Genomic DNA, 17415 nt, shown 5'->3' on the forward strand with positions numbered 1-17415 from the left:
AGTGTGTAGTCACCCCCCCCTATAGGCTACCTTAGGTAAACTTGTTTACTGGTACTGTGACTCAAGTAGGAGTTAAACTGAATTAAACAGCAATAAGTTAGTAAATAATGAGCAATTTATAATCTGCAGAAACTGTGTGAAATATACAAGGATGTGGCTCCCTCTAGTGAATTAATGCACAGTTACACCCATTGGTTGAATCAACGTTGATATGGCATCAAAACGTTTTATGTTCAACCTTTAATAAACCATAGCTCACTACAATTAGAAAATCCTATAGTTAACAAAGTGTTAATAATAAACTTACATCCCTGCAGTAAAGCTGAGTATAAAGAAAATTACCCATCATCAATACCAATCTGATTACTGAACATCTGATCTCAAAAACACTAAAACAGTAATTATTAGAAAAAAAATGTTAGGACATGAACATGAGGTTAAATTAAAAAGCAGTTAGAAATAAAACACTGTTTCATTCCTCCATCCAACCGTTTTTAGAAATTATATGGTAATGAAATGTAAAATTCTGATTCAAAAGGCAGAAGGTTGAGCACATTATGTTGATTCAACGTTAAAATTTAATATTTAGCACAACCATTGAACATTAAATGTTGATTCAACCTTGTTTCAATGTTGAAACAACAACATCCATTACTTTAGTCACATTTTAACCCCTTTTTAACGTTGAAGGTCGGCTATGTGCCAGCTGGGATATTTGATCTGAAGAAAATGATTCCCTGGAAAAATCTCTGCAGCACCATACTAAAAAATAAGACAGTGACAATAATAATAATAATAATAATAATAATAATAATAATAATAATAATAATAATAATAATAATAATAATAATAATAATTTTTGTTTTTTGTTTGGGCTATTGTGTGTATCTGGCTTCCTCTAGCGTTCAACAGACAGTAACAGTCTTTAAACAGAGCTGGATTAGTTAATAATAATGATAAAAGGTAACTACTACATCATAATAAGATAAATAAATACACACTTATGTGTGATACCAATCAGTTATTTAAAAAACATACAGATCATTGATTAAATATGTAACTCTCACACTGTAGTTTTTTCCCCAAAATGTCAAAGAAATATTTAAGCAAACTTACAATAAATATTTTTATTCTTAATGTTTAGAACAATATTTATATGTTGCTTAAATGTCTAATTTCATTTTTTCATTTTTCAAATTATATTATAATAATGTATAATATGGTTGTAATAATAATAATAATAATAATAATAATAATAATAATAATAATAATAATAATAATAATAATAATAATAATTTTTTTTTTATTTTCTCACTTTTTAGATTTAGATTTTTAAATTAAATTCTTATTTTCTACCATTATAATATTATTTTTATTTTTTGAATTCACATTTCAGGTATTTTTATTTCATTTTTATTTTTTTTTATTATTATTTTTTTCATATTTATTTTGTAGCTGTATTTATCTTTAAATATATTTTTTCTTATTTGTCTAAATAAATAAAATTAACAGTAAAAATAAGAAAGATTTTAAAAGATGATTTTTTCGCTAATCGCCGCTTTTTGGAAACTGGGCCACGTGCCTTTATGTTTTATGAATCTGTGATTTTACGGTGAAAATCACTCGCATATGATTGGCTAAACTGGACCGGTAAACCCGCCCACTTGCTCGGAAAAAGGCATTCGTATTGACCAATCGCGTACGTACTGTAACTCGTATGGGCGTGGAATCAAAGGGAAACAGTTTCGCGATTAACCAACCAGCTGCGAAACTCCTCTGTGTCAGCCAATCAGCAGGCGCGGAGGGCGGGCGCAGCGGAGCTCATGGTGCTCTGATCAAATCCGTGTAGCTCGAGCTGGTTTATGGCGAGACGGTCCACTGCCTGTTTATCCGGTTACAGCAGAAAACCAGCGCTGACCGCTAGAGGCGCCCGCGAGCGAGTGTAAAATAAATGGAGGTGAATGGAGCTAAACGGCTAAAACTCTTATTAAATCTAGTTTCTAAATGAATTTTATAAGAGTTTCCTTTATTTTTCGAAAGAGTCTTTAGGATTTTTGATAAAAATTCAAATAAATCTCATCTTTATATTTTTACTTTTCAACAATAAACTGATTTTTGCAAACAGACTCGCTAGCATTAATGCTACTACTGTGCTCTAAGAGGTTTAGACCATAGACTGACTGTAGGCAGAGCACGTTTGTAAACCTAAAAGTCCTCTTTTAATGGTAATAATGGTGATTGAAAACACTTTTAAAATATAAATGTTTGCATATTATTTTGTGAAACGTTTGATATTGTTCTGTGTTCAGGGAATTTTAAAATATTTTATTATTATAGTAGTATTCAGACAATAAAAAAAATGATAATAAAATGAAAAAAGAAACTAAAATATAAATCACACAATACAAAAATAAAAGATTAGAAGGATAGATAATGTTTATGGTATGGAAAATGAATCATAATAGTAATCGTCATTATTTTATCGTTTAAAAACACTTTTTAAATGTTTTTTTTTAATAATAATAATAATAATAATAATAATAATAATAATAATAATAATAATAATAATAATAATAATATTTTTGTCTAAATTCCCTTTTTGATTCTTTCTTATTAAATTATTATATTTTTAAATAAATTCACACAATTATTTTATTATGTGAATTCACTTTTTAAATTATTTTTTTGTATATTTATAAAAAATAAAATAATAATAATCGTCTTTTTTATTGTGTGAATTTACTTTTTAGATTATCTTTTTTTTTAAATAAATTGTTACTGTTTGTTGCAAAAACCAACAACAACGACAATAATAATAATAATAATAATAATAATAATAATAATAATAATAATAATAATAATAATAATAATAATAATAAAAGACAAAAAGGAGATAAATGTAAATCAAAGAATAAAAAAAATCTAAGATAGATAGATAAGCAAAGGTTTTGATAAATCAGGAACAGGCTCGTGAGTGGGTGATCTCCTCGCTGGAGGATCTGTGGCATCGCTGCTGCTGCTGCTGTAGAACTAGGTTAGGTTAGCTAAGTGCTGAAAGTACTGGACCCAGTAGCTCTTAGCTCTCTAAATGAAATGTGCAGCTAGCGCGGTCCAGAAGAGACTCGGAACCGGATTGTGTGTTTCGGCGCGTTCTCACTTCTCACTGGATTACTGTAGCGGCTGCAGTGAGCGGTACTGTTCCCTGCCCATTCGGAACCGCCCTGGACCCCGCCAGCCCGCTACCCCGGGTTACTGAGCGGCTCTGGGCTGCGGTTCTGGGCGGGTTCTAGCTAATCGGACCTGCAGCAGAACCTGCATGTGGTTCTGTCATGTGTCCGGCCGGCTGCGCGCATGTGAGCGGGTTTAAAGTGGAGAACTGGAGGCAGAACCTGCGGATCATCTACCAGTGCTTTGTGTGGAGCGGAACCGCTGAGACCCGGAGGAGAAAGGTAACCCCTGCTGAAATAAACCGAATTAAAGCGCTGAATGTGAATGGGAACTGGTTAATCTGTGGTTTAAAACAGTTTATTTATCACCTACAGCTCTATACCATCATATACCTGCTCAAATAACCAGTTTAACACCAGTTCATTCATATACTTGCTCAAATAACCAGTTTAACACCAGTTCATTCATATACCTGCTCAAATAACCAGTTTTACACCAGTTTATTAATCACCTACAGCTCTATACCATCATGTACCTGCTCAAATAACCAGTTTAACACCAGTTCATTCATCACCTACAGCTCTATACCATCATATACCTGCTCAAATAACCAGTTTTACACCAGTTTATTAATCACCTACAGCTCTATACCATCATATACCTGCTCAAATAACCAGTTTAACACCAGTTCATTCATCACCTACAGCTCTATACCATCATATACCTGCTCAAATAACCAGTTTTACACCAGTTTATTAATCACCTACAGCTCTACACCATCATTTATCTCAAACAAATAATGGTCCTCCACTAAGTCATAATTGAGATAGTAAGTCATAATTATGAGATACGATGAGATAGTAAGTCACAATGATGAGATAGTAAGTCATAAAGATGAGATAGTAAGTCATAATAAGATGGTACTGTGAGATAGTATTTCATAATTATGACATAGGATAAGATAGTAAGTCATAATGATGAGATAGTAAGTCGTTATTTTAATATACATTGAGATAGTAAGTCAGTAAGTCATTATTATGAGATAAGATTATAATGAGAATATACAATGAAATAGCCAGTCATAATTATCAGATATTAAGTCATAATTATAAGACAGTATTTCTTGATGAGAATACATACGATGAGCCAGTAAGTCATAATTATAGAATAGAATGTCATAATGTGAATATATATTTGATGAGATAGTAAGTCATTATTTTATTACACATTGAGATAGTATGTCAGTAAGCCATTATTATGAGATAAGATATCAAGTCATAATGCGGATATACAATGAAATAGCCAGTCATAATTATAAGATATTGTCATAATTAAGATAGTAATGTTAGATAGTAAATACTAATGTTTAGATAGTAAGTCATGACAATGAGCTAGTAAGTCATTGTTTTGAGATGCGTTGAGATAGTAAGTCTTAATGAGTATATATGATGACATAGTAAGTCATAATTATAAGACAGTATGTCATGATGAGAATATATATACGATGAGACCGTAAGACATAATTATAATATAGTAGGTCATAATTATGGGATACAATGATATAGTAATTTTTTATTTATTTTTATTTCACCTTTATTTCACCAGGCTAGTTCTTATTTACAATAACGGCCTGGCATAATGTCATGATGAGTAAGTCATTATGACACACTTAGTCATAAATCTGGGGGTGATGTGACGTAGCATCTCATAATGACATAGCATCACATAATAATGACTAACTGATGCTTTATTTAATGTAATTTTTGTGAGTAGAGAGTAAAAATGAACTTAAACCTGCAGTTTGTTGGGCTCACTTAATACAATGAATATGATAAAATCCTTTTATTAGAGGGAAACACTTTGAAATATTACTTGTTTTAAAAAGGCACAACTGTTGTGTCTTTTTATTTGATCAGCTGATCACTTAAATAACTTTTTTGTTATTTTTGGCAGAATATTTTCTGTTTCCAAGTATATTTTCCGTTTTCTTAAGTGTGTTTTGATGGTAACTTGTATTCATGTTGATGAATGAGCTCATCCTTCGAGGTCTCTTGCTGTCTGATGTAGGACTGGACACTTCAGTGGTGTCCTCCCCCCCCCCTCCCCCCCCCAGTCTGTCCTATTTGACTATGAATGAGGACAGAAGCCCCACACACTTTACTTTGTTCCACCATCTGGGCTCAGGCCAGCCCCCCACCAGCCCCACCTCAGCATTATTACACAATCTGTGTGGGTAGCTGAATCTGTCCCCCCCCTGTCCCTCAGTCCCCTCGTCCCTCTGTCCCCCTGCATGTCCTACTGCTTCTGTAGAGCCCCCCAATACTCCACTGACATCTGTCACATAGTGCTGTATATATTAGTGCTGGACAATATGGTCGATATTATATAATTCTGATATAGCCTTTAGCCTTTAGCCTATAGCTATCATTACACAATAGCACTACTGGGCTATGGCAGCCTATAGTAGTTGTAGTATGGTCATTTTATATATCAGTTTCTCTGATTTTGCTATTTATAGGTTTATGTTTGAGTAAAATGAACATTGTTGTTTTATTCTATAAACTACAGACAACATTTCTCCCAAATTCCAAAAAAAATCTCATCATTTAGAGCTTTCATTTGCAGAAAATGAGAAATGGCTGAAATAAAAAAAAAAAAAAGATGCAGAGCTTTCAGACCTCAAATAATGCAAAGAAAAAAACAAGTTCGTATTCATTAAGTTTTAAGAGTTTTTAAGAGAATAACTCTGGTTTTTAATCACAGTTTTTATGTGGCACCATGTTCTCCTCCACCAGTCTTACACACTGCTTTTGGATAACTTTATGCTGCTTTACTCCTGGTGCAAAAATTCAAGCAGTTCAGTTTGGTGGTTTGATGGCTTGTGATCATCCATCTTCATCTTGAGTATATTTCAGAGGTTTTTTAATTTATCTAGAGACAGATTATATCTGTCCATTATCATTTATTTTACTTTAATCCTGGATATATGGAGATATTTGGAGTGCATTATTATTAGTATCATTCTAGATCATTGACTTCTGTTACAAATTTGATAAAATTATCAGTTAGGGGTGTGCCATATCACATTGTATGCAATATTAAAATAAAATTTTCATTTTGTTGCAGTAGTGTATTCTTGAAATATTTTTTGTAATTCAGCGTTTTTTTTATATAACCAAGAGTATCGTTATCGCAAAAATACCATGAAATATCGTGACATTATTTTAGGGCCATATTGCCCACCCCTAATGAATTTAAGATCTGACCTCAGCTCAGTAAATTAGGTTCTGTTCCCAGGCCCGGGTTCTGCCAGTCTCACTGCCCCTGTGTCTCGGACACGCTCCACCAAACCCGCCCTCACAAATCCCACGCCAACGCTGGCCAAACCGGCCAATGAGGTGCTGCAGATATGAGCTCAGAACTGAGAACATCACCACTTCTTCCTCACCAAGGTCTTCATTAAAGCTGAAGGGCTAGGTTCTAGGATGAACCACATTAATACTCATATGTATATATATATATATATATATATATATATATATATATATATATATATATATATATATATATATATATATACTGGGATATAGATCAGGGGTGTGCCATATCATATCGTACGTGATGATATCACCAAAATCTTTTAATATCGTGAACGATATTAAACCCTGAAATATCACCCACCCCTAATTATCACATCAGAGAACTACTTTTTTGCTGTTTTTAGCAAAAGAAAAAATCACACTGTTCTCATTACTTCCCATTATATATCTACTACAGACAGGTTATATCTGTACAGTATCATTTATTTTACTTCAGTACTGGATATATGGAGATATATGGAGTGCATTATTAGTATTGTGCAGTAGTGTATTCTTGAAGAAAAAAAAAAAATCAGTGTTTTCCCATATCGCCAAGGGTACTGTTACCGCAAAAATACCATGAAATATCGTGATATTATTTTAGGGCCGTATCGCCCACCCCTAATATAGACTATATACTAGCAGATATACTGCACAAAGTGATCTGGTGAGCGTTATACAGCTCTGGAAATAAATAAGACCATTAGGCCTGTCACAATAATTGCAATATCGATTTATTGTACAATAAATGAACATGACCTCAAACGTTTTTTATTATCGTGATTTGTTTGTATGTTTGTTCACATATATATATATCCATCCAAACTTATTATAATAAATCATTAATTAAAATATTGTTGTCTTTAATTTTTGTGCTATACTGTTATCATTATGTCAGTGGCACTTAATAATCTTAAAATTTCAAAAATATTGTGTGTATCGCAGTAATTTCTGGAACGATATATCGTCCACAAAAAAGTCTTACTGTGACAGGCCTAGAGATCACTTAAAAATGATGAGTTTCTTTGATTTTACCAAATTAAAAACCTCTGGAATATAATCAAGAGGAAGATGGATGATCACAAGCCATCAAACCACCAAACTGAACTGCTTGAATTTTTGCACCAGGAGTAAAGCAGCATAAAGTTATCCAAAAGCAGTGTGTAAGACTGGTGGAGGAGAACATGATGCCAAGATGCATGAAAAAACTGTGATGTGGATCAGCACAAGGCAGCGTCTGTGAGCTGATGTATATTTCCTATGAGCGCTAGCGCTGTGATGCTACTCTGCAATGCTACAGTATCAGCAGCAGTTCAAAAAGAGGCGGAGTCTGACTTTACATGCATCAGAGGAGGCGTGTGCTAGTCTTCACTCTCCTGGTGTTGGGGTATCACTAGTGATAGGGGGGTATAGAGCTGAGTAGCAGGACTACCTTCTAGAGGTGTAAATAAATATAGATATTGTATCATATCACAGTATTTATAATTTTGCAATACGGTATCAGATTATTAGTTTATTAGTAGGTGTTAGGATCGGTTAAATGTGCAGAAGCGGAGCTACAGGCCAGCAGAAGGTTTATAGAGGATGCGTGGTCCTCTGTATCTCCCTGTTCATAATTTATAGAGCTGAATGGCTGGAAAGGCTGGATGTGACTGGAATATTCATGAAGGTCATGGTTATTTATGTAGTGCGTTTTCTGGTTTTTATTTATTATGCCTTAGTTTTACACTGTATTTGATGAGCGCTGGTGGAGGAGATGAAACAGACTCGCTGGTGGAAGCTCGTCTGAAGATAAAGCTCAGCTTTATGATGATGAGAGGGTAAACTGGGTAAACTGGGGGAGGATGGGAGGGTATTAGATCTGTGCTCAAGCTGAGGCTTCTGGGAAGATTCTGGAGTATTAGCTTAAATATTCTGATTTTATTAGGATAAAAAAAAAAAAAAAGCATTCATCGGCCAATACCGATATTAGTCATTCCGATATAATCGCGCATCTCTACATATAACGCTAAGGGTGTGAATCATGAGAGTATTTTACGATACAATATTGGCACGATATGTTGCCCACGATATTGATATCATGATACTGTGACACTAAGGTACTCGGTATATCACAAGTCAATTATTTACGATACTTCACAATATTTGTGTTGCTGAAGAGAAATAAATACTCCTAAATAAGTAAATACCAGCAATTATTAATTTATTGGTGTCAGTTTCATCGAATTTTACAACTAATCTGATTATACGTACATCTGCAAGGATCGATTTGAAATTATATTGATCATGCTGATGATTAAAAATAAGCGATTTGGATATAATTTTGGAGAAACATGAGAACAGAACTTTATCAGAGAAAAACAAAAGCAGGCAGCAATTATTCACTTTGAAAAATTCCCCTAGATAAGCCCAGAATCAGTCCTGGAGACAGAATCATTTATTAGGTGATAAAACTCCCTAAAACTTCAAAAGCATTAACTATAGCACTGTTTAAATATGTTAATACTGTAACTTAAATAATAATTTTAAGAATGATGGCTGAAACTGTAATTCCTCTAATGGCTGTAATTTTATACTGTAATTTTAGTACTTTAATTCCTCTAATGGCTTTAAGAACATCAAATTGTACATTGATATTAAACTTGTCTTACTTGTGCAGTAGAACTTTTGAGAAATATCTCTTTTGAATACTTAAACATAAAGTATTTTAGGTCAGTTTATATTGTTTATTGGTAGTGTTTAAAATGCTTAGTTTTGTTTAAGTGGTCTCTTATTTTTATTCCAGAGTTTTATGTACTCCTAATAGTAGAGTAAGTCAAAAACCTATATTAAAGCCTAGTCATTAAAAAATAAATAAATAAATAAATAAATAAAAATACTTGATATACCGTGAAACCGTTCTTGTAAAATACCATGATTATACATTTTTGGTAATATCGCCCAACCCTAATAATGATAGAATTCTGATTTCATTGTGCATCCCTATAATTTGAATAATTTTAATCTGAAATATTTGTTGCATCTCTACTCTTGACTTTTTTTTTGTTCTATTCCTCACATCATTAACCTCTTCCTGCAGCTTCTCTGTTAGACTGGGTTAACCCAACAGCTTTCAGAACTGCATCCAGTGTCTGTGAGCTTCTGGTTCACATCCTCTGCTCCTCTTGGCTCGTTCCCAAGTTGGGATTTAGCACATTCAGACACGCCGTGACTCCCAGAGTCGAGAGCGTCTGTCAGCACGGCAGCGTCCCGGTGCTCCAGACCAGACACAGACTGCGGGGTCTCCAGCCCGGCCTGCTGCTGCTCCCCCGGCCTTCTGTCTGACGGCCAAACATACAGGGGTTGGACAATGAAACTGAAACACCTGTCATCATTTTAGTGTGGGATTTTAGATTTCATGGCTAAATTGGAGCAGCCTGGTGTTCAATCTTCATTAATTGCATATTATTGCACCAGTAAGAGCAGAGTGTGAAGGTTCAGTTAGCAGGGTAAGAGCACAGTTCTGCTCTAAATATTGCAATGCACACAACATTATGGGTGACATACCAGAGTTCAAAAGAGGACAAATTGTTGGTGCACGTCTTGCTGGAGCATCTGCGACCAAGACAGCAAGTCTTTGTGATGCATCAAGAGCCACATTATCCAGGGTAATGTCAGCATACCACCAAGAAGCACCAACCACATCCAACAGGATTAACTGTGGACGCTGTAAGAGGAAGCTGTCTGAAAGGGATGTTCGGGTGCTAACCCGGATTGTATCCAAAAAACATAAAACCACGGCTGATCAAATCACACAGAATTCAATGTGCACCTCAACTCTCCTGTTTCCACCAGAACTGTCCGTCACCACAATCAATTATTGTGCTCTAAAACCAGGTGTTTCAGTTTCATTGTCCAACCCCTGTACGTATGTGGTGGAGAGCACACACAGCTGCTGGAGCTTCTGCAGCGGCTAGCCGGGCTAGCGTGCATCTGCTGCTGACTAGTGGGAAATGTCATTTCCTGTGGAGACTGGGAGCAAGGAAATGGCACATCCTGGCCGTGTCGGAGATGTTGGTGCTTGACGATTTGTTGAGACGTTTTTGGAGGGTTCGTTGGGAGCATTTGTTGGGAGGGTGTTTTGAGTAGTGCTGAAACTAATGATTATTTTGGTAGTCGACTAATCTGATGATTATTTTTTCGATTAGTCAACGTTTATTTCTGCCATGTCCTTCATTAAAAAAAGATAGAAACAGCTGAACATGAGATTTAAAAGCCATTTAAGTGTCCAAACTACATTTGCGGCCCACGAGATATTTTAGAAATAGAATGAACGGGCCAAACAGTCTAAAAGCAGAGAGAGTTCTCAGTTTTAGCGGAAAAAAAAGGCCAAAGAGTCTAAACGCGGAGAGAGTGCGCATTCATAGGGCAGAAAAAGGGCAAATGAGTCTAAAAGTTGCCGTAATTAAGGAGTTTAATATTAAGAGACATCATGAAATTAAACATCAATTTGAAAAATCTTAGTTTACACAACACTGTCAAAGATAAAGATAGTAAGTCAAGTAAAATGGTGTGTAAATGAAAGCAATCAGGAAAATGTATTATTTAAAGTGGTATATTTCATTATTTTTTTTATTACAGAGTCTGTGGCCCGTGACTTCAAATATATTTCTCCTTCTGGCCCCCAACAAAAAAAGTTTGGACACCCCTGGTCTAGATGTTGTACTGCAGCACTTTGTGTAATGCAGTACTATTACAAATTAATGATTAGTCGTCAATTAAATTAATAATCGACATTGTGGATTAAATCGACTAATCGTTTGAGCCCTAGTTTTAGGCGGGCGTGAACTCAGACTGTGGTCTGATCTGAGTTATGGCCTTGCGTCTGGAGGTGAACATCATTAAATATGAATGGAGGAGGATGATGGGACAGGCTTTTGCTTTTTTAGGTCACGGTTTTTCGTTCTTTTCTTGGATACAGTGAAGATCCAGTGCAGCTGTTCCTGCACTGCAGTAGAAGCTTGATGCTTCTTTCTTTTAATGATTTTTTACATTGTAGATTTAATACTGAAGACGATATTGGTTTAATAATAAACCAGAATATGTTTTATATTTTAGATTCTTCAGATTTCTCCTTGAGGACAGATCTGCAGACTCTTGGTGAGATTTTAATCTCAGTGTCTTCATGAGGGAGAGTCACCTGGAATAGTTTTCTCAGCGTCTTGAAGGAAGGAGTTCCTGGAGGTGCTGAACAATAGTTGCGGCTTTTCCTTCACTTTGCTGTGAAGCTGCAGCTCATCCCAATTAAATCACCTCAGATCACCATCTCAGTTCATCAGGTTTAGATCAGTGGATTAATGTGGAATGTTTACTACTAGGGCTGGGGCGACGCATCGACATAATCGACGTCATCGATTACAAAAATACATCGATTTGCATAACGTGCGTCGGCGCGTCGTAAACATGGCGGCGCCTGTGGAGAGTATTAGAGGTTAGATCGGCCCAAAAATTCCAACTGGCTGTTTTCGGGCTGTTTTAATGAGCGAAATATGATCAGAATTATGTTAATTAACACGGTAACATAGAAGCATAGAACTATTATTTAATTAAAATGATTTTTAAGAACAGCTAAACACAGTTCTGCAAGTCAAACGCGGAGGAGTTCACGTGAGAGAGAGAGAGAGAGAGAGAGATTTGCTTGTTCTACTCACAGGTGAAGGTTCTCTTTGATCTCCTCGTGCTCATATTCTAGTCCCATTCATAATTCTGCAGCTCCCTCAGTGTTTTCTGTTGTATTTTGCGGCTAGCGCGAGCGCTTACAACTGACACCGCGGACCGCGAGGTGCCGCCGCGTTTGTGCCGAATCCGACTCTCTGCTGAATCTGACTCCCGCTTCGCGGACAGAATCGGCACAACACCCCCGCTGTAGAACTGCGGTAGTGAAAACAGCGCTTATAAATAAATTAGTTTAGTTTCACTTTCAGTTTTCGTTTTTTTTTTTTTTTTAATAAAAATATAATTAAAAAACAGACGCCTACATCTCGGACTATTTTCTGGAGCCCGGGTCGGATTTACGGGCGGGCCTCGGGTCATGTCGGGTTCGGGCAGAGAATCTAAGCTCTAGAGAGCTTGGACTCCGGAGAGCAATCTCCAGCTACAAAAAAACGCCAGCGGGCATCTAAAGTTTGGGAGCATTTCACGCAAAAGGGCAACAATGTGGTCCTCTGCCATACGTGCAAAAGGAGCACTTGAAGCGCAAACATCCAGGAGCACTATGTCAACAGGGTCACACAGTAAGTTACCGTTTACATCAGGGTCTCCGCGGGTGTCCTTAAAAAGACTTAAGGCTGTCTACCAAAGGTTTTAAACCTGCCACAGGCAGAAATTATACATTTTTGGTTTATATTTGTGCATGGCATTTCGCAGTTTCCAGAAACAGTAGCATTATTCATAAGTTCAGGTGTTTAGCTAAGCTAGCTGCCTTAAGTTATTTTAGCTAGCGCCGTCGGCGCTGCGGTGTCACACCGTTTTCTGTCACCGTCGGAATTTTGTGACCAGTGCTCACGGTTATGAGCGTTCATTGGCAAAACGGAAGCTTTCTATACCTACACCTTACCCTCAGCCCTAAACTGAACCGTTTTGGCCAGTCGGGGTAAACATTAGAAACGAACACGTTTCGAATCGGCCAGTGCACCGGTCTGCTGAGAACTACTTGCCCGTGGTCACAAAATCTAGCGGTCACAGAAAACAGTGCAACACACGGTTGTGGTGTATGGGAGCTTATCCATTTTTAGCGTTATAGATCTAAACGTGTTGTACATGTAAGTGATTATAAGTGTGGGGTTTGGTTTAGTAGGCTTGTGTTGTTGTTGTTGTTGTTATTATATATAAATATAGTAATTTATCGTTTGCTTTAAAACGTAAAATAATTATTTAAATATGTTTCTCAATGAATAGATTAGTCGACTAATCGAAAAAAATAATCGTTAGAATAATCGTTTAAAAAATAATCGTTAGGGACAGCCCTATTTACTACATAATTCCATATGTGTTCCTTAATGCTTCACGTTAAGTTTCACTTTGATCCTCGTCAGAATTTGAACAGCTGTGAATAAGTTCAGAAAATGACAAGTTATTTGGCCACGGTCAGGTCAGCTGTGATTTGTAGTCACGTTTGGCCAATTCATTAGGATGCCTGTATGGCTGCGATACGAGACTAGTATTATTGGAAGAAACTCACCAGTCCAACTATTTGAGGTCTGTTTTCCAATTTTTTTAAGCCCTTTTTTGAGTCGCATTGCTGCAAATGTATACACGGCTTTGGAAGAAATGATGAGGTAACTTCAGTTTCTGAATCATTATTTATAGGTATATGTTTAAGTAAAATAAACATTGTTTTATTCTATAAACTACAGACAACATTTAACCCAAATTCCCCCCCAAAAATTGTCATTTATTTGCAGAAATGAGAAATATTTGGTGGATTAACCCTGGATTTTAATCACAGTTTTTATGCATCTTGGCATCATGTTCTCCTCCACCAGTCTTACACACTGCTTTTGGATAACTTTATGCCTTTACTCCTGGTGCAGAAATTCAAGCAGTTCAGTTTGGTGGTTTGATGGTTTGTGATCATCCATCTTCCTCTTGATTATATTCCAGAGGTTTTTAATTTTGTAAAATCAAAGAAACTCATAATTTTTAAGTGCTCCCTTATTTGGACCAAATTTACCTGCTGTGTGAAAGTAGCCTTAAGCCTAATTCTAATAATTTCTGATAAATTTCTGAGCTTTATCCTCTGGTCCTCAGCCTTCAGGTCCAGTGCTGTCTTTGTAGTGTGACTTCTCAGACTCGGTCTGGATTTCGTTAGAAGGAAACCACAGCTTTGGGTTTCCTGTCTGCGGTTGTGGTCAGTTGTTTCTTTCTTTTGTTTTTTATTGGATAAATCCAGCAGGGCCTGTCCCGGCTTTGCTCTGGTTTCTGAACTCTGTGTATTTTAATCTAACCCTGGAGAGAAGCTGCAGAGATCTTTTAGCCCGTGTGATTCTGCTGCAGAGTTCTGCCGCCCTGCTGGACACATACACTTCTCTGATAAAGCTTTCTGTGAATCCTACCTGTATAAATGCAGTTATAATGCATTATATGGCATACATAATGCCTTATAATAATTTCCACATACTCACGAAACATGCGGCATACAGAACACGTTATACAGTACAAATATGTGACCTTAAAAAGAGAGTTTTTATAATGCCTTATAATTTCTAATAAGAGCATTGTATGTAATATTATAAGGCATTATAAAACCTCTGTGTCACTATGCTTGTAGTTAATAATGTGTTATGTATATGATATATATGGCTTATCAGTAATAAATGCGAACGAGTGTGTGAATGTGTGTTTTCTGACATAAATGTAAAGCTCACACTGGTTGCCAGATCAACACACGGTGACAACTGGCCATTAGTCTTATATATATTAATCTTATATATATATATATATATATATATATATATCTGTGTGTAAGACTGGTGGAGGAGAACATTCCAAGATGCATTAAAACTGTGATTAAAACCAGGGTTATTCCACCAAATATTGATTTCTGAACTCTTAATACTTGCATAGCTATGGTTAGCAACCTTACTGAAGCTCAGTACGTTTCCATGGATGCAGCCTTGCTGTTTGTGTGCTGCGGTGTTCTATACCTGGCAACCCTGAGTGTGGAAATGGGACTAAAAATATACACTTATAAAACAATATAAACACTTAATGGTCTTACTAAGTTATTGTACAAGATAATATATATATATATATATATATATATATATATATATATATATATATATATATACATGTACATACACATACAGATTTGGAAAAATTGCTATTTATCCAAATATGTTTGAGCAAAATTAACATTTTTATGTATGTTGGAAATCACAGAGCATCTTACAATACAACATTATAGTACGTTGCCCATGATAACTATGATATCAGGATACTGTGATTCTGATATGTGTACTCAAAATATCTGTATTTATTGTTTATTAATTTAATATTTAGGTTTAGAATGCTTTTGCTTTATTAACAATATGCACAATATTTGACTTCACATAACGAGAATGTATCGCAAACCAAAAATATGCGCTATATTGCGATATTGATATTTTGTCCCACCTTTAATATGTATGCGTTTCTAATGCAGCATTATAAATATACGATTTATAGGAAGTGTTGCCGCATGTCTTTACTCATGCAGTTACCAGTTACTAACTCAGGATGTCTGTGTTTTCTAGCCTCTGCTGGATTGTGCTCTGTGTTTTTCTGTTGTGTCTCTGATCTGATTTTGTTTTGTATTCTTGTTCTTGTATTTCTGTCATGGCTCGACTACATCGGTGGAGACTTTGATCCCGACACTGGCAGAGGGAGTTTCTGCAGCCTGTGATGTGATGTCTCTAAACGGGGGGGTGGGAGGAGCACAGGGTGCTCAGACCCGTCAGCACTCATCAGTTCCTCCTTAATCTTCTCACAAACATGCTCACGCTTTCATTTACCAGCATTCTTCCCAGCACTGTCTGATACAGGGTTCTACAGGCTGTAGTGAGAACAGTTCTGACTGGAACTATAGGAAACTACATGCTTACAGTGGGATCTGTTCTACTGCAGGACCCAGTGGTTGTGGGTACTGAGGGTAAACTGCTCAGATAACATTTTCATATGAACTGGTCCTATTTTTCTTAACATAGTTAGTTAGATAACCATACATTGGGTCCACAGAACAGTTTAGTGCTAACACTGTAGTAGTGATGTTGGAAGAAGCCTATTGTGGTGATGCTGGAAAAAGTCTGTATACAGCATGCTAACACTTTAGTAGTGACATTGGCAGAAGCCTGTAGATAGTGTGCTATCGCTACAGTAGTGAAGTTGCATGAGGCCTGTATCTGGCGTGCTAACACTGTAGCAGTGATGTGGGGGAGGCCCATAGTAGTGATGGTGGAACAAGCCTGTGGACAGTGTGCTAACACTATAGTATTGATGTTGGAAGGAGCCAATAGTAGTGAAGTTAGAAGAAGCATGTAGACAGCGTGCTAACACTGTAGTAGTGATCTTGGAAGAAGCCTGTATACAGCATGCTAACACTGTAGTAGTGATGTTGGACAAGGCATGTATCCAGCATGCTAACACTGTAGTATTAGTTTTGGAAGAAGCCTGTAGCCAGCATGCTAACACTGCAGTAGTGATGTTGGACGAGGCCTGTAGCCAGCATGATAACATTGCTGTAGTGATGTTGGAAGAGGTCCGTAGTCGGGGTGCTAACAATGCAGTAGTGATGTTGAAAGAAGCCTTTGGCGGCGTGCTAACACTGTAGTTGTGGTGTTGGAAGAAGCCTGTAGACAGCATGCTAACAATGTAGTAGTAATGTTGAATGAAGCCTGTAGATAACGTGCTAACACGACAGTAGTGATGTTGGATTAAGCTTGTAGACAACGTGCTAACACTGTAGTAGTGATGTTGGAAGAAGCCTGTACACAGCGTGCTAACACTGCAGTAGTGTTGTTGGAAGAAGCCTGTAGACAGCGTGCTAACACTGTAGTAGTGATGTTGGAAGAAGCCTGTACACAGCGTGCTAACACTGCAGTAGTGTTGTTGGAAGAAGCCTGTAGACAGCGTGCTAACACTGTAGTAGTGATGTTGGAAGAGGTCTGTATACAGCGTGCTAACACTGTAGTAGTGATGTTGGAAGAAGCCTGTAGACAGCGTGCTAACACTGTAGTAGTGATGTTGGAAGAGGTCTGTATACAGCGTGCTAACACTGTAGTAGTGTTGATGGAAGAAGCCTGTAGACAGCGTGCTAACACTGTAGTAGTGATGTTGGAAGAAGCCTGTACACAGCGTGCTAACACTGTAG

General features: G+C 36.6%; 1 protein-coding gene across 1 annotated transcript in view; it reads left to right on the forward strand.

Annotated features, from left to right (window-relative positions):
* Positions 1 to 3006: 3006 nt before the first annotated feature.
* LOC103037145 (ubiquitin carboxyl-terminal hydrolase 22) overlaps positions 3007 to 17415 on the forward strand; it is a 40481-nt gene continuing 26072 nt past the window's right edge. The window contains exon 1 of the mRNA XM_049467642.1: positions 3007 to 3449. Coding sequence (XP_049323599.1) covers positions 3330 to 3449 — 120 coding nt within the window. The 5' untranslated portion in view covers positions 3007 to 3329. The remainder of the gene's footprint in view (positions 3450 to 17415) is intronic.

Source organism: Astyanax mexicanus, chromosome 19, assembly GCF_023375975.1.
Source record: "Astyanax mexicanus isolate ESR-SI-001 chromosome 19, AstMex3_surface, whole genome shotgun sequence".
NCBI classification, from domain to species: domain Eukaryota; kingdom Metazoa; phylum Chordata; class Actinopteri; order Characiformes; family Acestrorhamphidae; genus Astyanax; species Astyanax mexicanus.